General features: G+C 43.2%; 2 protein-coding genes across 2 annotated transcripts in view; both read right to left on the bottom strand.

Moving 5' to 3' along the window:
* The window catches only part of LOC141272049 (uncharacterized), a 253,291-nt gene extending 227,824 nt beyond the window's left edge, over window positions 1-25,467 (bottom strand). Inside the window, exon 1 of the mRNA XM_073682339.1 lies at window positions 25,454-25,467. The gene's annotated coding sequence lies outside the window, so the exon portion shown is untranslated. The remainder of the gene's footprint in view (window positions 1-25,453) is intronic.
* On the bottom strand, window positions 1-25,527 carry LOC141272072 (uncharacterized). The gene is made up of 7 exons (XM_073682383.1): window positions 25,447-25,527; window positions 17,319-17,467; window positions 17,013-17,189; window positions 16,806-16,929; window positions 16,625-16,722; window positions 14,936-15,026; window positions 1-2,058 (listed from the first exon to the last, which is right to left on the bottom strand). The coding sequence occupies exons 2-7, from the start codon at window positions 17,394-17,396 to the stop codon at window positions 1,208-1,210; spliced, it is 1,419 nt and encodes a 472-aa protein (XP_073538484.1). The 5' UTR covers window positions 17,397-17,467; window positions 25,447-25,527; the 3' UTR covers window positions 1-1,207.
* Between the last annotated feature and the right edge of the window lie 796 nt (window positions 25,528-26,323).

The following is a 26,323-nucleotide window of genomic DNA, read 5'->3' on the forward strand; positions in this document are numbered from 1 at the left end:
TAAATACTTTTTTTCCCCACTGTATATGGCAAGGAAATTAATAGCCCAAAAATGGATAGCAGACCAGGAATCTAAAATACCAGAATTTAATGATAAAGTTAACTGGCTAGTAAGTTTGGAAAAGGGTATATACCTAAAAAGAGACACTATCTCTAAATTTGATAAGTTATGAGGTTTATGGATTGATAGTTCTGGTTTAGAATTTAGGGAATTGCAGAGATTTCTTCTCGGCTTGTTTTGAGTTATGTCTATATGATACTTATTTATTCTTAGGGAAGTTTAATTTAAGGTATGTCATTATTATTTTCATAAGTTATAAAAATTTACAGTGACTATTGTTATTATGATCAAGTGTATGGTCATCTAACTTTGCTCATCCAGAACTCATGCAGAACTAAGAAAAACAATTTATGTGAAATGTTTATAAATTATTATTGTTGGGGAGTAAAGGACCGCGTTCCTCCAATGTTTGTCTTGTTGATGTTTATTTTTCCTTTTCTGAAAATCTTAATAACAACCAATAAAAAACATTTGATTAAAAAAAAAGCACAGTGGGTATGAGATTTCCATAAATTCTTTCCACTTTGCTAGAACTGTAAGATGCTGCATTTTTGACACAACAAAAACATGCAGCATCAAAAATGCACCAAAAGCTCATCGTGGGAACGCACCCCAAGGGGCATCACTGTTTTTGGGTGCATGGAACAATACATTGCTCTCTTTCCGTCTTTAAAAGTTTTGAATTATACTCTTCATGACCACACTAAATTACTGTTTCACCCCTACACAAGTGGTTTAAAGGCTTTTCCTTTGACACCTCAGGATATCTATGAACGCCACTGGTCTCATCTATAGGTGACTCTTGTTTGGATGAGACAAGCGGGGCATTGAATGGCTACCTGGGCAACTGATCATGTATAGCATCATCTCTCCATGGTCAATGTCAAATAGGTTGGAAGAAAACATCAGCCAGCCCTTATACACTGTAGCTATATAAATGTAAAATACATACTTTGTTCAAATATAGGTGTATTATTTTATACTTAGTTTTCAATAACTAATGGTCATTGGTAATTGTATACATTTTCTAATAACCATTTAGTGCACTAAATTGTTTTCTCTTTCTTTTGTAGACGAGTGACTTTACTATAACTTCTATGTTTTTCTAGTACATGTTATCAATAACATAATTAAAAAAATAAAATGGCTACTTCCCTGTATGAGTTCTCTGATGTGCGACAAGATTTGATTTCCGACTAAAACCTTTCCCACAATTTAAACATGAAAATGGCATTGCCCCTGTGTGAGTTATTTGATGTATAGAAAGTTCAGATTTATCCCTAAAACCTTTCCCACATTCTGAACATGAATATGGTTTATACCCTGTGTGAATTCTCTGATGTATAACAAGTCTTGATTTACTAATGAAATTTTTCCCACATTCTGAACATGAAAATGGTTTCTTCCCTGAGTGAGTTAACTGATGTCTATCAAAATTAGCTTTCCAATTAAAACATTTTCCACAGTCTGAACAGAAAAATGGTTTCTCCCCTGTGTGAATTCTCTGATGTGCAACAAAATTTCCTTTCTGATTAAAACATTTCCCACATTCTGTACAGAAAAGTAACTTCTCCCCTGTGTGAATTCTGTGATGTTTAACCAGATATGATTTTCCTGTAAAACATTTCCCACATTCTAAACATGGATACCGCTTCTCCCCTGTGTGACTTCTCTGATGTGTAACAAGGCTTGATTCACTACTGTAATATTTTCCACCTTCTGAACATGAAAATGATTTCTCCCCTATATAAGCTATTTCATTTTCCTCAGCACTTCTCTTGCTTTCAGTTTGCATATTCGTCTTTGATGAAGCAGAAGAGAGGACCTTTTCAAAAGGATCAGGTGACAGAATTTTTCTTAGATGAGTTTGAGGTACATCTGTGAAAATTACAGGTTCTTCACATGTACCAGATGCACTACTACAATTATCAGCTGCAAAAGCTGAGAATATCAGATGTCCCTCGGAGCTCGTGGTACAGTCATCTGCCAAGAATAAAACTGATTTTATTATTTTTAAACAACACTGCATTTGAATTATATAAAGTGTATAAAAATATTAATATAATTTCCATAGAAATTGTAATACAATTGAATTATTGACAGACTAAGGCAGTAGACCACAAAAGAGGAACCGATAGTTTATGGTGTTAGGCCACCAGGTTGTGCACTTTCAAATTTCCATTTTTCTATTGTAGCCATCTGTTCTGTAGGTTCATGTTTCACTGTGTCTGTCTCCAATCATTTCCAGTCACATTTTCAGAAGAGATTCATAAAGAGGCCACTAATCAGTTTTATTAGGTGAATCCATCTCACGCACTCTCTGACAGGTACAAGCAGTCTACCATGGAGGAAAGCTCATGGAAGAAGCACAGACTGGTCATGTACACATTGCCATGTCTGTCAGAGGCTGCAGGCTCAAAAAAGTTATCTCAGACAGACTTAATGCGAGTCACTCCGTCTGGCACATTCCAGAAGAACTACGGCCTTCACCCTTTAACTGCTGTACAGGGATCTGGTCTTACAATTGGGTCACCTGGATTGCTTCTTTGGAAGAGCTGCTATCCGGAGGAGTAAATAAGAGGCAAGAGGATGGTCGAGTAACCAGGTCAGAACCAGGAGGTTACTGACAGCAGGATTTCAGGAGCTTAATTAGCTTGCAGACCCACCAACACCATACAGCAGAGAGCAAACACTGACAGCAGTTAATTCTATACTCAGGATTGCCAATCTACTATTATATTTTTTCTGGACAACTGGACCAAAATTTACAGATGCTCAAAATTTGCCACACCCCCTAAAAAGACCACGCCCCAAATGTAAAAAAATTAGATCTATAGATTTAGATTTACACCCTGAATATATACACATACACACACACAGAAAAATACAGATACTGAGAATTACACCCAACTAAATCCACTGGACTCCAGCAGTAGTATATACATAGCACGGTGCACCACACAGTTACATAGTTACACTGGCGCTGTATATTTATTTATTTTACTCACTTATATAGCGCCATTAATTACACAGCGCTTTACAGACATTATTGGCACTGTCCCCATTGGGGCTCACAATCTAGATTCCCTAGATTCCCTATCAGTAGGTCTTTGGAGTGTGAGAGGAAACCAGAGAACCCGGAGGAAACCCACGCAAACACGGGGAGAACATACAAACTCCTTGCAGATCGTTTCCTTGGATGGATTTGAACCCAGGACACCAGTGCTCCAAGCCTGAAGTGCTGACCACTGAGCCATCGTGCCGCCCACCAAGAAATGAATATATATTTTAATGTGTGAGGCCATCATATCACCATATTTATTATAATGTATATGTCTGTGCAGCTCAAGTGGAGCTATGTAACAGTGCGGTACACAATGCTATGTATACACTACTACTGGCGTCCAGAGGATTGCTATATACACAGAACCATAATAATACAGTACTGAAAACATATACCGTAGTTTTAAGACAATAAGACACACTGGACCATAACACGCACCCCAAATTTAGAGGAGGAAAGTAGGAAAAAAAATTTAATGTGAAATTGGGGATCCGTCTTATTGTCTGAATTTAGCTTACCGGTGTAGTGGGGGGAAGCGGCGGTGGAGTAGGGTCACAGTAGGCAGAGTCGCTGCTGCAGGAAGCTGGGGGCAGCAGGAGGGGGGCGATGCTGCAGGCTCTGGGCTGGGAGAAGGCGATGCATGTGAGGCAGAAGCCATTGATGTCCCGGCGGTGGGCTTCAGGAAAATGGCCCTGGAGGCGGCGCATGCGCAGATTTAGATCTCCGCCCACTTTACTGAAACCCACCGCTGGGAGATCAATGGCTCCTGCCTCGCACCGTAGGGACACCCCCCTCCTCCCAGCCCAAGGCCCTCAGTATCGCCCGACTGCTGTCGCCACCGGCTTCCTGCAGCAGCAACCTTGCCTTCTGTGACCTCGCCCTACTCCCTGCCCCCCTCGGTATGCTACATTCGGACTATAAGACACCCCCCATTTTCCTCCCAAATTTCGGGGGGAAAAGTGCGTCTTATAGTCTGAGAAATATGGTATATAGAAATATACATTCTAATAAGCATGGTGATATGATAGCATAACACATATTATAAACATATACTATTTCTAATACAGTTTCAGGGCAGCTGTGTAACTGTGTGGGGCACCGTGCTATTCATATGCCTCAACCGACTAATATGATTTGCCAAATTCAGCCTTACTAACTAGCAGCAGGAGGAAACACTTTCCTGGAGAGTCATTCAACGACAGTCGATGATGGCGCTGGTGGACTACTAGTGTGGGACGTCTGGGGGTGGGAGTCATCAGACCATACGATTGTGACCACAATGGCAGGGCAAAATGAATCATGGAGTGCCTGCAGGAGAGAGACGAGAGAGCTGCCTGGCCCGGGAACAGGAGGAAGCTCAGCCAGAGTGCAGGATGTCAGATACCGGAATGGTACTGATACACATGTCACAGTACCCCCCACCCCCCACTCCATCTTACGAAGGACCTCTGGACCCTTAGTGACAGGTTCATCTGAGAAAGATTGGTGGAATCTTTTGATTAGGTTGTTGGCAATAATGTTAGTAGCTGACACCCATGATTTTTCATCTGGTCCATAACCAGGGCCGGCTCCAGGTTTTTCTGGGCCCCGGGCGAAAGAGTCTCAGTGGGCCCCTTTAACACATACCACGATTCATGATGCAGAGATACAGCGGAGAAATATATATATATATATATATATATATATATATATATATATATATATAGTACAATGCAAAGATTTCACTTCTTACATTACATGAGTGATATCTATTGTAAATTCCACAATAGCTCAGAAACCGGTGGAATACTGGCCCCCATATAAGGCTCCATACGGAATACTGGCCCCCATATAAGGCTCCATACGGAATACTGGCCCCCATATAACGCTTCATACGGAATACTGGCCCCCATATAAGGCTCCATACGGAATACTGGCCCCCATATAAGGCTCCATACGGAATACTGGCCCCCTTATAAAACTCCATACAGGATACTGGCCCCCATATAATGCTCCATACAGGATACCGGTCCCCTTATAACTCTCCATACAGGATACTGGCCCCCATATAATGCTCCATACAGGATACCGGTCCCCTTATAACTCTCCATACAGGATACTGGCCCCCATATAATGCTGCATGCAGGCTGTTACCCCCCACATAATGCCCCATACAGGCTGTCCCCCCCTTATAATGCTCCATGCAGGCTGTTACCCCCCACATAATGCCCCATACAGGCTCCCCCCTTTTAATGCTCCATGCAGGCTGTTCCCCCCCACATAATGCACTATGCAGGCTGCCCCCCCCCTTTATAATGCCCCATGCAGGCTGTTCCCCACCTTATAATGCCCCATGCAGGATGTCACCCCCCCCTCTATATAATGCCCCATGCAGGATGTCCCCCCCCTCTTTATAATGCCCCATGCAGGATGCCCCCCCCTCTTTATAATGCCCCATGCAGGATGCCCCCCCCTTATAATGCTCCATGCAGGCTGTTCCCCCCCACATAATGCCCCATACAGGCCTCCCCCCTTTTAATGCTCCATGCAGGCTGTTACCCCCCACCACATAATGCCCCATACAGGCTGTCCCCCCTTATAATGCTCCATGCAGGCTGTTCCCCACCTTATAATGCCCCATGCAGGATGTCACCCCCCCCTCTATATAATGCCCCATGCAGGATGCCCCCCCCTTCTCTTTATACTGCCCCATGCCTCCATACATAAAAAAAAAAAAATCAAATACTCACCTCCCTTCTCCTCACCTGCTACCTGCTGCCCGCTGCTCGGGTCCGAACGCCAGCGTTGTCGGTGTCTTCCCGCTCAGCGCTCCCTGTGACGGCCAGGGGAGGGCACGGTGAAAAGACGTCACCGCGCCCTCTGACCTGAGACGTCACAGGGAGCTCAGAGCAGGAAGACAGCGGATCTGCGGAGGCACAGGGAGAGGTAAGTATCCAGCTGCCGGGGCCCTGAGCAAGCGGCGGAGAAGGGCGGGCGCTGACACCGCTCTCCTCCGCCCATAGCCCAGCGCGGTGCGCGACCGCCAGTGGGCCCCTCTGCCTGCTCAGGGCCCCGGCATTTGCCCGGGTGCTGACGCCGGCCCGGTCCATAACCCTTCCAATTAAACAGATCTTCTCAAGACTGCCCCTGACCAGGATGGTGGGGATGAGGCGGATTACTGACAGGAAGAACAGGCGAACATATAATAATATTTTTATTTATATTGTGCCAACATACAGTACAGACCAAAAGTTTGGACACACCTCATTTAAAGATTTTTCTGTATTTTCATGACTTTGAAAATTGTACATTCACACTGAAGGCATCAAAACTATGAATTAACACGTGGAATTATATACTTAACAAAAAAGTGTGAAACAACTGAAAATATGTCTTATATTCTAGGTTCTTCTAAGTAGACACCTTTTGCTTTGATGACTGCTTTGCACACTCTTAGCATTCTCTTGCGAAGGAGTGTCCAAACTTTTGGTCTGTACTGTATTTCACAGCAGTTTACAATTAAGCGGAGAAATATACAAACAATAAAGACATTACAAAGTAACGCACAGCTCAGCAGTTACAAGAGGAGTGAGGGTGTTTGATCACAAGCTACTGTCTATAAGGAAATAGGGGGGTACATTAGATAAAAAGCACTTGTCATGTATGGTCCAGTCATCATTATAATATGTAGGGGTGATTATATAAAGCGACATGAGCCAACATCAGTCAGTATCTGAACAGTTACCAAGTGCTACTGGGTGCACGGAGGATGTAGAGACAGATGAATAGGAAGGACCAGATTCTGAGGAAATTTTAGAAAGGGTGAACAGTGAAGAAGTATATTAGTGGAATGAGGTTATAAGAGATGTGTTTTTCAAGCATGCTTAAAAATTTGGGGGCTAGATATTTATTGAATGATCTAGTTTAGTACATTCCAGAAAACCGGCACAGCACAAGAGAAGTTTTGGAGACTTAAGTGGGAGATTTAGATTTTGTAGGTTAGTCCTAGATCAGTTGCAGAATGGAAAGCACGGGTATGGTGATACACAGAGGGAGGAGATGTAGGGTCATGCAGAATTGTGGAGAGCTTTGTGGATGAAGAGAAAAGTTTATATTGTACTCTGCAGTGAAAGGGTAACTAATGCAATAACTGGCACAAGGAGGAGGCATCGGTATAGCGGCTGGACAGAAATGCAACCACGGCTGACACATTCAGGATGAATTGGAAAGTTTGGCAAGAGGGAGATGTTATGATCTGCAACAAGTACTAAGGAAAGAAGGGGAAAGCTTTCCCTACAGTAAGACTAAGCTGAATCTCTACGATGTAGCGGGCCGCCTGTTCCTTGCGAACGGACCCGCCTTAGTCCTAGGCTAGTCTGAACGAAGACCTATAGAATAAAGGGAAGGGATCCCTAAAAGAACTATGGACTGGAACAAAAATGGGACACCTCCTGAACAGAGAAAGTTGTTGCAGAACACAAAAAGAAAAACTGACAAAAAGGTACTAGAGGTCCCAAAGGACCAAGCAAACTGACAGAGATAGGCACAGAAGCACCTGGCTAGCAAAACAGTCAAACAACACTGAAGTCCAGCACAGCCAAAAAGGCGGAGCTGGAATAAAAAGGCAGATGGTCACGTGACCGCAAAACACAAGATGGAAAAAACAAACAGGAGGGTTCTAACAGTATCCCCTCTTTTAAGAGGATCCTCCGGATCCTCCAGGCTCAGGCCTACCCGGAAACCTCTTGTGGAAAGCTCTAACAAGCCTAGGAGCAGAGACATCATCCGCCCTTACCCAGGAGTTATCTTCGGGACCGAAATCCTTCCAGGAGACGAGATACCGTAATCTCCCTCTATGCCAGGGTTCCCCAACTCCAGTCCTCAAGGCCCACCAACAGGTCATGTTTTCAGGATTTCCTTAGTATTGCACAGGTGATAATTCCATCATCAGCACAGGCAATAGTTACATCACCTGTGCAATACTAAGGAAATCCTGAAAACATGACCTGTTGGTGGGCCTTGAGGACTGGAGTTGGGGAACCCTGCTCTATGCCATCTAGAATTCAAGATACGTGAAATTTCATATTCGCCATCTTCCACCACAGGAGGAACTGTGACAGTGGCATCCCTATCTGATACATCCTCCTTTTTCAACAAGGAAACATGAAACACAGGATTAATCTTCCAGGAAGTAGGGACATCCAACCTAACTGAAGATAGGTTTACAACCTGAAGCACTTTAAATAGACCCACCAACTTAGGACCCAGTTTTTTAAAGGGAATCCTCAACCGCAGGTTCTTTGAGGACAACCAAACCATGTCACCCACAGTAAACAAAACCTCCTTACGTTTCCTGTCAAAATACTTCTTGGGCTTCTTGTTAGCCTCTTGAAGGTTGCAACATACATTAGTCCAAACTCATTCCAAATTACCGGAAAAATTCTCCTCCTCCGGCACCGCCGACCCCAATTTGGAGAATGAACCAAAAGATGGATGTCTCCCAGTACAACAAAAAAAAAGAACACCCAGCTGAGGTGGATGTATTATTGTTAAGAGCAAATTCTGCGGGAGGCAGAAACTCAGACCACACCTCTTGATTGTCCGCCACAAAACAACGGAAAAACTGCTCTACATCCTGGTTCTTTCAGTCTGTCCATTAGACTCAGGATGATATCCAGACGAAAATGACAAATGGACTCCCAACCTGTCACAAAAAGCACACCAAAAGCGAGTCACAAACTGAGGTTCTCTATCAGACACAATATCCGTGGGAACGCCATGAAGCTTGACAATCTCCTTAACGAGTGTCTTGGCGCAGAACAACTTAATGAACGGAACCAAATGACACATCTTACTAAAACAGTCCACGACCACCCAGATGACAGTAAAACCCACGGACACGGGCAGATCAGTAATAAAATCCATTGTGAGATGCGTCCAAGGCTCACTAGGAACCTCCAGAGGGCAAAGCAACCCCGCAGCAGGAGTATGTGAAGCTTTTGACCTAGCACACACCGTACATTCACGCAACCACTTGATGACTTCTTTCTGCCATCCAGGCCACCAAAAACTGTGACTGATAAATCTCTTAGTCTCAGAAATTCCTGGATGACCTGCCAACCGAGACTCATGACACTCCACAAACAAGTCTCTCCTAAAGGTTCTAGGCATGAGCAACCTCCCATGGGGAGTGTTAGATGGAGCATCATCTTGAGCTTTTAGAATCCCATTCTCCAAAACGGAGTCCCATTGGCCGCCACCACAACTCCTTTCTGTAAAATGTTCTCCTCCTCGGCACCAACCGCAGGAGAGAAGCTGCAGAATAAAGCATCGGCTTTAACATTCTTAGTACCAGGGATATAGGTAACAGAAAAATGAAACCGAGAATTAAAAAGTGCCCACCTAGCTTGACGGGCATTCAAGCGCTTGGCAGCAGCCAGATAGATCAAATTCGTATGATCTGTGAAAACCTGAATAGGAAATCTAGCACCTTGCAAAAAATGACACCAATGTTCAAACACGAGTTTAATAGCCAGCAACTCCCGATTTCCAACATCATAATTCAATTCAGTTTCCGAAAAAATTTAAAAAAAGAAGGCACAAGGATGTACTCCCTCCCTGTTCTCCTAAAACAAAACTGCTCCGACCCCCACCAATAAAGCATCGACCTCAACCAAAAAAGGCTTGGTCTCATCAGGCTGCATAAGGATAGGGGCAGAACTGAACCTCTCTTTGAGTTACTGAAACGCTTCAATGGCCTCAGTAGTCCTCTGGACCGTATTCGCACCTTTCCTGGTGAGATCGGTTAGAGACTTAACAATTACAGAAGAATTCTTAATGAATTTCCTGTAATAATTGGCAAAACCCAAAAATCTCTGTATAGATTTCAAACCAATAGGCCTAGGCCATTCCTGCACAGCCTGAACCTTCACCGGGCCCATCTCAAAGTCCTCGCTGGAGACAATGTAGCCCAAAAAACTAATTTTCCGCACAGCGAACTCACATTTCTCCAGCTTAGCAAAGAGTGAATTATCACTCAATAACTGCAAAACTTCACGTACACTCTGCCAATGGGACTCTAGATCTGGCGAATAAATCAAAATGTCATCCAAATACACAACCACATTCTTACCAATCAAAGGTCTCAGGATGTCATTAATAAGGTTCTGAAAAAACGCAGGTGCATTGGTAAGACCAAAAGGCATCACCAGATACTCAAAATGACCTACCGGAGTGTTAAAAGCAGTTTTCCATTCATCACCCTCCTTCACTCGTAACAAATTGTATGCCCCCCGGAGATCAAGTTTAGAGAACCACTTGGCCCCCACCAACTGGTTAAACAAGTCAGGAATTAACGGCAATGGGTAGGAATTGCTTACAGTAATCTTATTAATTTCACGAAAATCCAGACATGGACGTAAACCCCCGTCCTTTTTTTTAACAAAGAAAAATCCAACTGCCACAGGCGACTTAGAAGGTCTAATGTGACCAGCAGCCAGGCTAGTCTGTATGTACTCCTCCAAGGCCTTTCTTTCAGGGATAGTCAGATTAAACAAGCGACTCTTGGGAAGAGTAGCTCCCGGAATAAACTCAATGGCGCAATCATAATCCCTATGAGGAAGTAAAATTTGCGACTCCTCCTCTAAAAAAAAGCCTTCAAAAATCTTGAATACGTACAGGTAATTCCCCTTTTCCCACAGCCGCAATGCGACCATTACAACATTTATCATAGCATTTCGGACTCCAAGACTTTATCATATTAGTAGACCAGTCCAACAAAGGATTGTGCAGTTTTAACCAAGGCAGTCCTAGAACGACCGGAGAGGTTAAATTATCTAATACAACCAAGTCCAACATTTCTTGGTGAAGACCACTGATAGTGAGGGGAAATGCAGCAACCTTGTGAGTAATACATTTCAAGGGAGTGTTATCAATAGCAATCACAGAAATAGGTGATGACAAAGGTTTGGATTTCAATTTAAGTTTTTCCAAAAACCCTTTATCAATCACATTAAGTGTTGAACCACAATCCACAAATACCTGAAATTCAATCAAATTTTCCTGCAAAGTAATACTCCTGCAGAGCGTAAACAAGCTATACGGGTGTACCTGACCTTTTTTTTTTCTTTACTTAAATGAAGCTCACAATACTTAATCAAATGGTCAGCTTTACCACAATAAAGACACAATCCCTCGGCGAACCTCCGGTCTCTTTCCTGATAGCGGAGCGACACTGCCCCAACCTCCATCGGTTTTCTGCCGTCTGAGCAGATTTTCTGGGGACTAGGACCTGGCATTACAGGAGTCTTTACCTCATTTTGCCTAGATCTCAGCCTCCTATCCACACAAACAGCTAATTGCATGGCATCCTGCAGAGTCTCAGGTGCGGGGAATGCAATTAGCAAATCCTTAACCCTTTCACTCAGACCAGCAAGAAATAGAAATTTCAGAGCAGGATCATTCCATCTGACTTCAGAAGCCAATGTTCTAAAGTGTGTGCAATAATTCTCAGCATCATCTGACCCCTGATTCAGACGCCTGATTTCTGCCTCAGCAGATGAGATTCGATCAGGATCGTCATATAATAGACCCATAGCAGAAAAAAACTCTTCTACCGACCTCAAGCATGGATCATTAGGTTGAAGAGAAAAGGCCCACCCTTGTGGTTCATTGCGCAAAAGTGACATAAAACCAATGCACTGTGATTCATTCCCAGAGGACCTTGGTCTCAAATGAAAATATAACAAACAAGCATTTTTAAAGGAAAAAAAATCTTGCTGTTTACCATAAAAAACATCCGGCAGTCCTACCTTGGGTTCCACAAAATGCGCTCCGGAACAGCTACTCACGTGTTGTTGGAGCTCGGGTACCTCCAGAGTCAACCCCTGCAAGCGTTGGGCCAAATCCTGGACGGAAGACATACTGATCCCCGTATTAATATATATATATTTTTTGGGGGGCTGGACTTACTGTTATGATCTGCAACAAGTACTAAGGAAAGAAGGGAAAGCTTTCCCTACAGTAAGACTAAGCTGAATCCCTACGATGTAGCGGGCAGCCTGTTCCTTGCAAACAGACCCGCCTTAGTCCTAGGCTAGTCTGAACGAAGATCTATAGAATAAAGGGAAGGGATCCCTAAAAGAACTAAGCACTGGAACAAAAATGGGACACCTCCTGAACAGAGAAAGTTGTTGCAGAACACAAAAAGAAAAACTGACAAAAAGGTACTAAAGGTCCCAAAGGACCAAGCGAACTGACAGAGATAGGCACAGAAGCACCTGGCTAGCAAAACAGTCAAACAACACTGAAGTCCAGCACAGCCAAAAAGGCAGAGCTGGAATATAAAGGCAGATGGTCACGTGACCGCAAAACACAAGATGTAAAAAACAAACAGGAGGGTTCTAACAGGAGATTGATCAGTAGAGAGTTGCAGTAGTCTAAACGAAAATGAATAAGAGGGACAATAAAATATTTTGCAGTTTTAAAGGTGAGAATAGGCCGTATTTTGGAGATGTTAAGATACAGATAACATGAGCGACTGAGTGATCGGAAATAGGGAATGAATAAAAGTTCTGTGTCAAATATGACCCCAAGACAGCGAGCATTCTGCTTGGGAGTTATGGTTGAACCACCCAAGCTAATTTCAACATGAAGTTTAGGGGTCTCCACTCCTCCTTTCCCCACTTGTAGACCACCCTTCCCTTTTCCTGTCGCTATACACTGGGTTCTCCCCATACCAAACATGACACTGGTACTTTGTACTAAGGTGAGAGTGATGTCAGGAGAAGGTGTATAATTGTGTACCATCAGTATGTAAATAGTACTGGAAATCAAATCTGCTGATAGTTTATCCAAAAAGGGGCAGTGTATGGAGAGAAGAGGAAATGGCCTAGGATCAAACCCAGAGGAACCTCAACAGTAAATGGAAGCTTAGAGGAAGAAGAGCAGGCAAATTATACAGTAAAGGAGTTGTCAGAAAGATAGAAGGAGAACCATGTGAAAACGGTGTCCATGAGGCCAATAAAGCAGAGCATGGTGAGGAGGAGTTGACGGTCCACAGTGTCAAATGCTGCAGAGAGACCCAAGAGAATCAGCTGGGAGTAGTAACCATTGGATTTGGTTGTTAATAAATCGCTAGAGATTTTAGTAAGGGCAGTTTCAGTATAGTGTAAAGAATGGAAACTAGTTTGTAAATGGTCAATAAAAAAGTTATATGAGAGATAGTGGATTAGACAAGAATGCACCAAGCATTCAAGGAGTATAAAGATGAAGAGGAGATTAGAGGCCGGTCTGTAATTACCAGTGCAGTTCTGGTGGAGGGATGTTTCTTTAAGCTAAGGGGTTATGATGGCGTGTTTGAATGAGGAAGGAAAGCATCCCTTAAGAAAGAGAGAGGTTTCATATTTTAGTTAGGTAGGAAGTGACAGTTGGGAGAGGGACTGAAGCAGATGTGAGGGAATAGGATCATTGGGGCAGATTCTAAGGCAAAAAGAAGTGAGGAACCTGGTAAATATTTCTTCTCTGACAAGATTAAAGGTGGAAAGTGAACTTGAGGTGCGGCAGGGAAGGAGATCCAAGCTCTCAGGGGATTGTGGGCAAATGTCTTGATGGATATGGTCGATTTTTTTCCTGGAAATAAGTGGTCAATCGACAGTACTGCGTTTGGTGACAGGGCCCTGTACTCTAAAGCTCAAGAAGGTATGGAAAGTTTTGAAGAGTTGTTTTGGATTATCAAATAGTGATGTGATGAGAGTGGTGAAGTAGGCTTGTTTGGATTATGGAAAAGAGAGTTAAAAGTTTTGAGCATGAACTTATAGTGAATGAAATCTTCTGCTGAAAGTGATTTTCTCCACTGACGCTTGGCACACCTTAAGCACTGCTGGAAAAAATGTGTTTGCAGCACGTGCCAGGGCAGCAACTGCTTTCTGACTTCCTCTTGATGTTTGATTTGTCCGAAGGTGTGTACAGTTACGCTAGCGCTGATTGGGCGCACGGCTCACATGTCATAACTGCAGGACAGCCCCGGGAACATGAGTGCCAAAATTGCTGGAGCGGCGCCAGCATGGGAGGGGAGTATCAGTGTTTTTATGTTATTGGCGCCAAGCATTATGATCGAGAAGGGGTTCTCCTTGTAGTAGACAACCCGTTTAAGGTTTGAAAGTTAGGCAACCCAGGCAAAGGAGCAAAATGACACTGATAAATCTGTCCACAACTACTTAAATAACAGTATTCCCTTCTGAGTGGAGAAGGTCAGTAATGTAGCCTAGGGAGAGGTGGGTCCAAGGACTTTTTGGAGTGAGTCTGGCGTGAGGTTATGAGACGTTTTGGCTCGGTCACAAAGTTCACAACCGAGTAGTATTATTCTGATGCTGACCTATGAGAATTGATTTTTGGGATCCCTGTAGGACTCACAGACGGAACTGAGGAGGAACAACAAACAATTTATGGGGGGGAACATTATTGGGGGCTAACTCTTGGATCTGTAGATATCCTCTACAAGATCTAGGGATACAAAAGACGCAACTATGGCAAGAAAAGGAACTGCTACTTAGGCAGCTGGATGAGATGGACAGAAACATCAGGAAAGCACATCGGATTTTATATTCTTAGTCTCAGGTCTAAACGTCACAACAAAATCAAATCTTGAAAAGAACAGAGCCTGTTTAGCTTGCTTAGAGTTAAGTGACTTTATGTTTGGCACCTTCACAGAAAGTGGCGCTATTCCTCAAAGCCCCACTTAATTGCCAATAATTCAGGATTACTGATTGTTGAGTGAGAGACGAAGAATCTTGTGATAATACTGCTCCAAATCCAACCTAAGTCACTCCTCACCTGTGCGGTTATCTGTAAGAATCTCCTCTTTCCACTGCTCATCGCCCTTCACATATGTCTCTGTAGTATCAATGGGAGTCAGATCTTTACCCTGAAACAAAAATTGTAAAAAAGTCAAAAGACAGATGGAGACGTTGCGTGGAATGATTTAGAAGAACAGAAAAGATAATTTAACAAGATGGCCAAAAATGACAAGATGACAGTAGTTATTACATAGCTGAAGGTATTCTATATAAATCCAAACTGGTGGCTCCTAATTCTAACCAGCAGTCTCTGTAACCAGAAAATTGTGTATAAAACACTGGAGTATACACTGCTGGTTAAAGGAGAATACCAGACGTGGTGGTGCTCAAATGAGCAGCAATACAAACTTCAAAAATTACAAAAGTAGAAGAAAAATTAGTTGAACTCAGCACTGGCGCATTATTTTGTGCTTTTTTATTCCAAGGTCATAAGATCAAGTTTCAAAATCCCACAAAAATATATTTTCAAATGTCGGGGCCACCGGCGTACCCATGGCGATACGAGCTGCCTAGGTTTACCAGTGGTGCACAGTGCAACACCTTGGTCACATCATGGTCACAGTGCAACACCTTGGTCCGAGCGACTGTTAGGAGATGGACAAACTGCCCACAATCCCCCTTGAACAACAAGTCTAATGTTATATTATGTAACGTGAATTGTGATATGCTGTTGGTATAGTGTGTTGCCTGATGGTAGGGAGAGTTAAAGTTAAGGTTGGGACTAACCCAGAGTGGGAAGGGATAAGGTGAAGGGACAGAGACAGTTTCTTGTCAGAACGCAATCCATGACTACATGACCTTTGTGACATGAATCATTGTACTTATACTGTAGACTCAACAGCTGACATGAAGGGATGAATTTGGTCGGACACAATACTCAAGTAAGCCCTGGTATCCAATGATCCATCCACAGGTATCAGAGGTCCCAGGATGTGCTCAGGCAATATTTTAAACATCATTAATCCACCTCCACCAGCCAGCAATGTTGAAATGGATTCATGCTGCTTGCATGAAATTCTGACTCTCACATCAGCACGGTGCAACAGAAATCTCATCCGAGCAGATGATGTTTTCCACTGCTCTGTCAAATAATTGTTACTTTCTTTTGCCCAATGACGATTTTTTCTTTCTGGTATGTTGGAAAGCAATGGCACTCGATCTGGTCATCTGCTCCTATAGGCCAATTGAGCTAAGGAACGATGAGTGGATCCAAATACATTAGTATTTATCTGCAATTCACATGACTGTGCACCAACTGTTCTAAGAACAATTCTTGATGTCTTCGTTGAGGAGTTGCTTATATCCATAAGATCTAATAATACTGGAAGTTTTTCTTTTCTAACAACATTCTTAATATAATCTTGACATAATTGTATGTAAAAAAAACAATATAGCAGTGATGACCTTGTACAAAGTCATTCAGATTGCTTAATCTTCACATTCTGAAAACTGATCATTTCATATTGCACATTGAGGTCATGTGTCTAATAAGTTACAGATTGGAAAGGGCTGCTGCCTAACTTTCACACATTGAATCTCCAGTTGGGAAAGAGCAGATGTCTTAAATAAATTGGCCATTCAGTATATAATACTGGTGGATGAAACAAGACATTCACAGCTTCCACACATTTTAGGGGATTTTTCATGACACCTTTTCTCCATCTACCTGATGATCCTGAGGAACATTGGGGTTTTCTTGTTTACAGTCCTGTGGAAGAAGAGGACGGGGACATCTCTCTGGTGTTGTCCTCTTACTAGATGGATCTGTAGGAAACACATACAGGGACTGAATTAATTCTTTCCATACAGATAATTATAGGCCATGAGTATTTAGTCCTGTCTATTACCTGGTGATGTGAGGGGCTGGGGAACCTCCATCATGATGTCCTCGTACAGATCTTTGTGTCCTTCTAAATACTCCCACTCCTCCATGGAGAAATAGACAGTGACATCCTGATACCTTATGGGAACCTGACACATAGAATGATACCGTCATCACCCCGATCCCTTCATAGCGTTACTGTATAATGTCCCAACATTCCCAGCAGTGTCACCTCTCCAGTCAGCAGCTCAATCATTTTGTAGGTGAGTTCTAGGATCTTCTGGTCATAGATGTCCTTTTGTATCAGGGGTTGAGGTGGAGGCCCCGAGATTGGGCTCGGGGGTGTTCCCCATCCCTCAGACAAAGGGGCCTGACAGCGCTCACTGGAGGTCTTTACTAAGATATAATCCTGGGTATAAAGAGAAACATGAATAAATCTCACTACAGACATTTCCAGAGTCCTCACCTCTCCAGTTCTGTCCATCTGTTATTCCCATAGATAAGAATGAGGTAATGTGACATCATCAGAATCTCCCACCTCTCCAGTAAGCCGGAAGAGGATCTCTAGGGTGAGGTGTAATATCCTCTCTGCCATCTTGTCCTTATCCCTATCCATTCTTGAAGGTCAATCAGGAAAATTCTCTTATATAGAAGATCTCCACTGAGAGGATCCGATATTGTAGGGACCTGAATGGGGAGAAGATGATGTAACATCATAAAGATTCCATGTAAAATCTCCGGAGCTGTTACCGGCTTCACATGATCACTACATCCAGTCATGGCCCCGTCCTGCCCCCGGTATAACACACAATCAAATTATAGTCACTGTTGTGGTCGCGCCATCACTTAGCCTCTGCCATGACATGGGAACTATAGTAAATACCAAAATAGCGGCTTCTTTACACAGGCAGATCTCAACCATTAAAGGGGTATTCTCACTTTTAAAAGTTATCACCGATCTGTGGGATATGGGAGAACTTGATTTAGGATCTTGTATTTTCTATGTACTCATCCATAGCGGCATGTACAAAGCTTAAAGAGATTTTTCAGTACTTAGATGTTGATGGCCTATCCCAAATGTGCACAACAAATAAAAATTCATATTTTCTCTTGGTTGTGCAGATGCATTGTCATTCATCCACACAGTCAGTGGCGGTGTGCACTCAACTGTCAACCACTTGGGACATGTAAACATGGACCTTTATCTGGTTACTTGTCTTGTTTTAACTTGTTCCGCACATTTGCTCCTCATCTGTCTAGGCATATATTACTCACTTATTCTTCACCTGCATATTGCCTCAGTATTGTGTAACAATTTTAATTTTATTTTTAATTCTCTGCCCACTACATATTATTCTTTTACACTGCTCAAATATCACATCCAGTGTCTCATTATCACAGAGTCACGTGATTTCACATATTGTACATTTTATATATATACACACACACACACACACACACACACATACACATGTATATACATACATACGCATACACTCATATATATATTTTAAGAGACCACTGCAAAATTTTCTCTTTATAGGTATATTTTTGAGCAAAATGTACATTGTTGTTTTATTCTATAAACTACTGACATGTCCCTGAAATTCAAAGCTAAAAATGTTGTATTTATTTGCAGCAAATGAGAAATAGTCAAAATAATAAAAAAGAAACAGTGCTGTCAGACCTCAAATACTGCAAAGAAAACAAGTTCTTATTCATTTAGAAACAACAATACTCATGTTTTAACTCAGGAAGAGTTCAGAAATCAATATTTGGTGGAATAACCATAATTTTCATGCGTCTTGGCTTCTTTCCACCAGTCTTTCACACTGCTTTTGGGTGACCTTATGCCACTCCTGGCACAAAAATGTAAGCAGTTCTTCTTTGTTTGATGGCTTGTGACTATCCATCTTCCTCTTGATTACATTCCAGAGGTTTTCAATAGGGTTCAAGTCTGGAGATTGGGCTGGCCATGACAGGGTCTTGATGTGGTGCTCCTTCATCCACACATTGATTGACCTAGCTGTGTGGCATGGGGCATTGTCCTGCTGGAAAAAAACAGTCCTCAGAGTTGGGGAACATTGCCTGAGCAGAAGGAAGCAAGTGTTTTTCAAGGATAACCTTGTATGCAGCTTGATTCATACTTCCTTCACAAAGATTAACCTGCCCAATTCCAGCCTTGCTGAAGCATCCCCAGGTCATCACCGACCCTCCACCAAATTTCACAGTGGGTGCAAGACACTGTGGTTTGTATGCTTCGCCAGGTCTCCGTTTAACCATTAGACGACCAGGTGTTGGGCAAAGCTGAAAATTAGACTCATCATAGAAGATTACCTTACTCCAGTCCTCTATGGTCCAATCCTTATGGTAAACTTCAACCTGGCTCTTCTTTGCTTTTCATTGATGATAGGCTTTTTTTCTAGCTTTACATGACTTTAAGCCTGCCTCTAGGAGCCTGTTACGAACTGTTCTTGCCGTACACTTCACCGCAGCAGCCAGTTGCCAGTCCTTTTGTAGGTCACTTGATGTCACCCTGAGTGACATTCGAATAAGATGACGGTCATCCCGATCAGTGGAGAGTCGCTTTCGCCCTCTGCCGGTCTGTAGCTTTTTTGCCCCCAATGTCTGCTGCTTGTCCTGGTTGTAATGGACTGCCGTCTTCGAAATTTTAAGGATGGAGGCAACATGAACCTCATTGTATCCCTCTGCCAGTAAAGCCAGAATTGAGCCCTTCTTTTCCTCACTCAAGACTTTTCTTTTCAACTCCTTTGGCGTGATTAAAAGTTATTTTTTCATTCAAATTACTTTTGTGCTATTCCTAGCACTTATTTTGCCATCCAGCTTGTCCTATTGCAAGAGGATTGTGAAGACCACAGCAGTGTTTTTTATACTTTCCCTTGTTACATAAGATTTGGTTCAGGTGATCACCTAATCAGAAGCACATTAAGTAGAATGAGGTGGACTTTGGTTGGAATTCAACTGTCTGGTGACTGTGGAGGCCAGGTCATCTGGCGTAGCACCACATCATTCTCCCTCTTGGTCAAATAGCCCTTACACAGCCTGGAGGTGTGTTTGGGGTCATTGTCCTTCTGAGAGGGCAAACTTCGCCGACAGGAGCTTCTTCATGTTCGAGGATACGAATCTTAAGAACCCTGTCCATTGACCCTGAGCTACCTGGTCATTTAAGTGGGCACCCCAACCACTGGGGCTCGCATCTGTGGTCAGTATCTGAGTGACTGGAGTTACCCATGGGACACCCTGGGCTAGATTGTCTGATTCCGCCCACCATCTTAAGGAAAGTGTGGTTTTAGTGATATGGTTAGCCGACTTTCTAAAAGCCCTCCTAGAGAGTTTCCAGCCTCTAATATTTCCCACTGCAATTCTCTTGAATGTATGTGGGCCCACAGAACGGCCGGAAAACAGGCAGTCATGGAACCCAGGAGGGACAGGGCTTTAAGCAGGGTCATACTTGGGTGATCCTCTATCTGAGACACCTGGCTTATAAGTTTTCGGATCTTCCCTGCCGGGAGGCGGCACTTTTGATTTACTGAATCCAAAATAATGCCCAGATATTCCAGCAACTGACCTGGTTTGGTTCTGGACTTTCCCAGATTCAAAAGCCAACCTAAGCTCCTTAAAGAATCCATGACCCTCTCTAGTTTGGTTCTGCAATGCCAGAATGAGCAGCCTATTTTAAAAAAAATCATCCAAATATGGGACGACCAGGATATTCTGTTCTCTCAGGTGCGCCATAAACTCCGTGATTATTTTGGTGAACACCCACGGGGCAATGGCCAGGCCGAATCGAAGGGTCGTGTATTGATAATGCTTGATCACCCCCCTATTGGGACCGCCACACTGAGGAACTTCTGGAAATCTTTGTGGATGGGGATATGATAATAGGCATCCATCAGGTCCAGAACCGTCATGAAGCAATACTGAAACAGCATTTTTACTGATGACTTCATTGTCTCCATATTGAAGAAGAGAAGAACAACATCATACTCATAAGGGTTCCAAAAATATCATATTAAACTCCAAAAGACTTGACAAAAACAAAAACAAAAGCCCTAAAATGAGAGAGCCCAGATGACCAGAGTTCTTTTAAGCAACAATATTACTTTATTAAACATACAGTACGGACCAAAAGTTTGGACACACCTTCTCATTTAAAGATTTTTCTGTATTTTCATGACTATGAATATTGTACATTCACACTGAAGGCATCAAAACTATGAATTAACACATGTGGAATTATATACTTAACAAAAAAGTGTGAAACAACTGAAAATATGTCTTATATTCTAGGTTCTTAAAAGTAGCCACCTTTTGCTTTGATGACTGCTTTGCACACTCTTGCCATTCTCTTGATGAGCTTCAAGAGGTAGTTTTCCAACAATCTTGAAGGAGTTCCCAGAGATGCTTAGCACTTGTTGGCCCTTTTGCCTTCACTCTGCGGTCCAGCTCACCCCAAACCATCTCGATTGGGTTCAGGTCTGGTGACTGGAAGCCAGGTCATCTGGTGTAGCACCCCATCACTCTCCTTCTTGGTCAAATAGCCCTTACACAGCCTGGAGGTGTGTTTGGGGTCATTGTTCTGTTGAAAAATAAATGATGGTCCAAATAAATGCAAACCAGATGGAATAGCATGCCTCTGCAAGATGCTGTGGTAGCCATGCTGGTTCAGTATGCTTTCAATTTTGAATAAATCCCTAACAGTGTCACCAGCAAAGCACCCCCACACCATCACACCTCCTCCTCCATGCTTCACGGTGGGAACCAGGCATGTAGAGTCCATCCGTTCACCTTTTCTGCGTCGCACAAAGACACGGTGGTTGGAACCAAAGATCTCAAATTTGAACTCATCAGACCAAAGCACAGATTTCCACTGGTCTAATGTCCATTCCTTGTGTTCTTTAGCTCAAATAAGTCTCTTCTGCTTGTTGCCTGTCCTTAGCAGTGGTTTCCTAGCAGCTATTTTACCATGAAGACCTGCTGCACAAAGTCTCCTCTTAACAGTTGTTGTAGAGATGTATCTGCTGCTAGAATTCTGTGTGGCATCGACCTGGTCTCTAATCTGAGCTGCTGTTAACCTGCGATTTCTGAGGCTGGTGACTCAGATAAACCTATTCTCAGAAGCAGAGGTGACTCTTGGTCTTCCTTTCCTGGGGCGGTCCTCATGTGAGCCAGTTTCTTTGTGGCGCTTGATGGTTTTTGCAACTATACTTGGGGACACATTCAAAGTTTGCCCAATTTTTCGGACTGACTGACCTTCATTTCTTAAAGTAATGATGGCCACTCATTTTTCTTTACTTAGCTGCTTTTTTCTTGCCATAATACAAATTCGAACAGTCTATTCAGTAGGACTATCAGCTGTGTATCCACCTGACTTCTGCACAACACAACTGATGGTCCCAACCCCATTTATAAGGCAAGAAATCCCACTTATTAAACCTGACAGGGCACACCTGTGAAGTGAAAACCATTTCCGGTGACTACCTCTTGAAGCTCATCAAGAGAATGCCAAGAGTGTGCAAAGCAGTCATCAAAGCAAAAGGTGGCTACTTTAAAGAACCTAGAATATAAGACATATTTTCAGTTGTTTCACACTTTTTTGTTAAGTATATAATTCCACATGTATTAATTCATAGTCTTGATGCCTTCTGTGTGAATGTACAATTTTCAAAGTCATGAAAATACAGAAAAATCTTTAAATGAGAAGGTGTGTCCAAACTTTTGGTCTGTACTGTATATGACACAATTAAAACACCATAGTGCTACACAGAGAGGACACTGTCTGCTCCAATCTTCCCTTAGGCTATGTGCCCACGATGCAGATATGCTCAGGATTTTTTCCTGAGCGTTTCTGCATCTCCCTGGCAGAAAAAAACGCATTCGGATTGTACATGCGTTTTTCCTGCCAGGGACATGTGGAAATGAAGCGTTCTTCACTGGCATTTCTGCATGTGGGTTGACAAGCGCTTTCCAAGAGATTTTAGCATCACTTGGAAAGTGCTTGTGACAACTAGGTCACACTATATAAATCCATGCAAACGGCATGGATTTATATAGTGTGACCCGAGAGAATGGTTAAAAATAAAAAAATAAAGCTATACTTACCTTCCGATGGCCCCCGAGACTTGCTACGCTCCTGTGCTGGCTGCCGGCAGATCGCGGTGCGCTGTACTGAAAGACCTGCTGTCACATGACTGTGATGTCAGCGCAGGTCCTTCAGTCCTGCGCGATCTGTCGGCAGCCAGCACAGTGAAGGAGTCCGGGGGCCGTCGGAAGGTGAATATAATCTTTATTTTTTATTTTATTCTTTTTTTTATGGTATCTGGGTGTGGAGGAGAGTCTCCTGTCCTCCACACCCGGGTACCATCCGCACATTAGAACGCACCAATTACGCAAGTACAGATGCAGTCTTGCGGAATTGGCGCGTTCTAATGCAAGTCAATGGCGGCGAAAACGCAGCGCTTCCGCAAAATTAATGGACATGCTGCGGATTTTTGAGCGCAGCATAAACGCTGCGGAAAAATCCGCAGCATGGGCATTGAAAGTGCGGAATTGCATTGGAGACTATGGGGGAAGGTTTACTAAGCGTTTCTCAAGCGTTTACGCTGCAGAAATTCCGCAGCGTAAACAGTTGAAAAACGCATCGTGGGCACACAGCCTGAGTCACAGTTAGACATGATTGGGATACATAATAGAAAAGGTTACCTCAGACCACTATTTTATACCTTATTTAAGCTAAAGTGACAAGTGCAAAGGATTTAATCAGTTCCTTATTGGATCAAGATGGTATCAGTCCAACAATTCTATATAGGAAGATGTTTATGCAACTAATATATGCTTAAATATATGATAAGGTGGCCCTAGTGTGGCTATAAGTAGTAAGCCCCCACTGGGTACCTATCCATTTGCAGCCCATATTTATATAATCTCCTAGTGGATACTAAATTCGATGAAGCAATTGCTAAGGCATCCAAAAAATTCTCCCTTCCGTTCGATGACATGGGGGTACTAAAAGATCCCAGGGACAAAAAGACGGACGCCTCCCTTAAGGTTGGGTGCCCACGTAGCGTTTTTCAAGCGTTTATGCTGCGGAAACGCTGCGGAATTTCTGCAGCATAAACGCTTGTGAAACGCTAGGTAATCCGCACCCTATGGTCCCCAAGGGGATTCCGCATGTTCTATGCACATGCTGCGGATTTTTCCGCAGCGTTTATGCTGCGTACAAAAATCCGCAGCATGTCATTTAATTTTGCGGAAGCGCAGCGGAACTCCCGCCATTGACTTGCATTGAGACGCATAGAAACCACAACTGTACATTTGTACAAGCGGCTTCTATGCGTCTCTATGTGCGGATGGTACCCAGTTCTGGAGGAGAGAAGACTCTCATCCAGACCTGGGTACCATTGTACCTGTAAAAAAATAATAAAATAACAAATAAAGTTTATAGTCACCTTTCCGAAGGCTTCTCTCTGAATGCCGGCATCGCTTGAGGACCTGCGGTGACGTCACAGTCATGTGACCGCAGGCCCTTCACCGCTCTGTCTCGCGATATGCCGGCATCCAGGAACGAGCGCTGCAGCCACGCCGGGGCCTCGGGGGTGAGTATAGCTTTATTTGTTTGAATTTTTATGGTTCACACTGTATAAATCCATGCCGTTTGCATGGATTTATATAGCGTGACCTAGTTGTCAAGCACTTTACAAGTGATGCTATCGCCTGGAAAGCGCTTGTCAATCTGCATGCGGAAACGCATGTGAATCCGCATGTGGATCCGCATGTATTCTGCAGGAAAAACGCATGCACAATCTGCATGCGTTTTTTCTGCCAGGGAGATGCAGAAATTTTCTGCTTCATTTCTGCATCGTGGGCACATAGCCTAAAGGTTCATGGGAGGCCGCGGAAGGAGGTCTAAAAACCTGTGGTAGCTGCCACCTGTACCGCCAGATCGCTAATGGTGTCACTTTTGGATATTTTGCTGTCATACAGACCCCCCAAAGTGACTTCAAATGTGACGTGGTCCCTAAATAAAGATGTTTTTTTGAAATTTTGTTGGAAAAATGAGAAATCGCTGGTCAACTTTTAACCCTTATAACTTCCTAACCAAAAAAGTTATGTTTCAAAATGTATGTAGATGTAAAGTAGACGTGCGGGAAATGTTATTTATCAACTAATTTGTGTGACATATCTCTCTGGTTTAAGGGCGTAAAAATTAAAAGTTTAAAAATTGGAAAATATTAAAAATTTTCACCAAATTTCCATTTTTTTCACAAATAAACACAAGTGATATCGAAGACATTTTACCACAATCATGAAGTACAATATGTCACGAGAAAACAATCTCAGAATCAGGGGGATCCGTTGAAGCGTTCCAGAGTTATCACCTCATAACGTGACAGTGGTCAGAATTGTAAAAATTGGCCCGGTCATTAACGTGCAAACCACCCTCGAGCGTAAAGGGGTTTATACATTTAGGACTTGTGTGAAAATCTGATGGAGTTTTAGGTCAAATTCAGAAATGTGGAAAATTGTAAAGATTTCAGGATCTTTCCAGCTCCGCTGTATATTCCAGTGGTCAGAGAGACCCCGTCCTTCAGCCCATTAGGGTTTAGTCCTGTTCCCCCATCACACGCTCCCTGCTCCCTCATTACCTCTCACCAGTGCAGACGGCTTCTCTCACACGGAGCCGAGTCCTACACTACCTGCAAAATGGAGACTGGCTCCTCCCCTCCATGTGACAGATCACATGACTGTGACATCATCACAGGTCCTGTGCGCACAGAACAGCCATATATCAGTTTCGTCTAGAGGTGATTTTTTGTGCTCCTCATTTTAATAACTCCGATCTAGTCACTACCGTGCTGAGGTGAGGAGATCGGAGTTGCTGGAGCGAGGGCCTCAGAAAATCCCCTCTGGTGTAGAGCGTTGAGCACTGACACCACTAGATGGCGCTGCTCCAGGAGCTCCTCATACACTCTGCTGTCTAGTCGCCTCTTCTGGCTTTTTAGTGTTTTTTTTTTTTTACATTTCTGGAATTGCTCATGTTTTTAATGGAGCAAACATCGTGGGGCCGACAGGATTTTTTTATACTGTTATATTTTATGTAGTTGGGAAAATAAAAATTTCCGCGATTAATAGAACCTGCATTTTTATTGTCGCTTTTTGTAATATAATAAATTTCCCTCAGCGCTGATTATTCGGTTTTGCCAGAATGTGACTTTTCCTGTTTGTCCACCAATCCTGTCCGCAGCAACGACATTGTGAAGAGTGGGCGGAGCTACACGGGGAGAGGCGTAAAAGAGCGCCCCCGACAGTCACCATAATGTACATCACAGAAGTGACAAATTATTACAGTAATGTCCGGGGTCAATAGAGGCAACTTCTGTTATCCATACCTCACAACTTTTGAAGAATAGAAAGAGGGACAAAGCATGTGGCGCGCGCAGTGTGCCGTAGCAAATTTTGACCACACCCCAATCCACGCTCATTTATCATTATCTTTCTCCTCTCGCAGGAGGAGTTGTCAGA

This window comes from Phyllobates terribilis, unplaced genomic scaffold, assembly GCF_046119375.1.
Source record: "Phyllobates terribilis strain yellow unplaced genomic scaffold, ASM4611937v1 Scaffold_5__5_contigs__length_657084704, whole genome shotgun sequence".
In the NCBI taxonomy this organism is placed as follows: Eukaryota; Metazoa; Chordata; class Amphibia; order Anura; family Dendrobatidae; genus Phyllobates; species Phyllobates terribilis.

Excerpts from the sequence above, each read along its gene's own strand:
- LOC141272072 (XM_073682383.1), bottom strand. The coding sequence starts at position 17,396 with ATGGATAGGGATAAGGACAAGATGGCAGAGAGGATATTACACCTCACC. Across the intron at positions 16,723-16,805 it reads CCAGCCCCTCACATCACCAG|ATCCATCTAGTAAGAGGACA; the intron begins GTAATAGACAGG and ends TGTTTCCTACAG. Across the intron at positions 15,027-16,624 it reads ATGTTCCTCAGGATCATCAG|GGTAAAGATCTGACTCCCAT; the intron begins GTAGATGGAGAA and ends TTTTTGTTTCAG.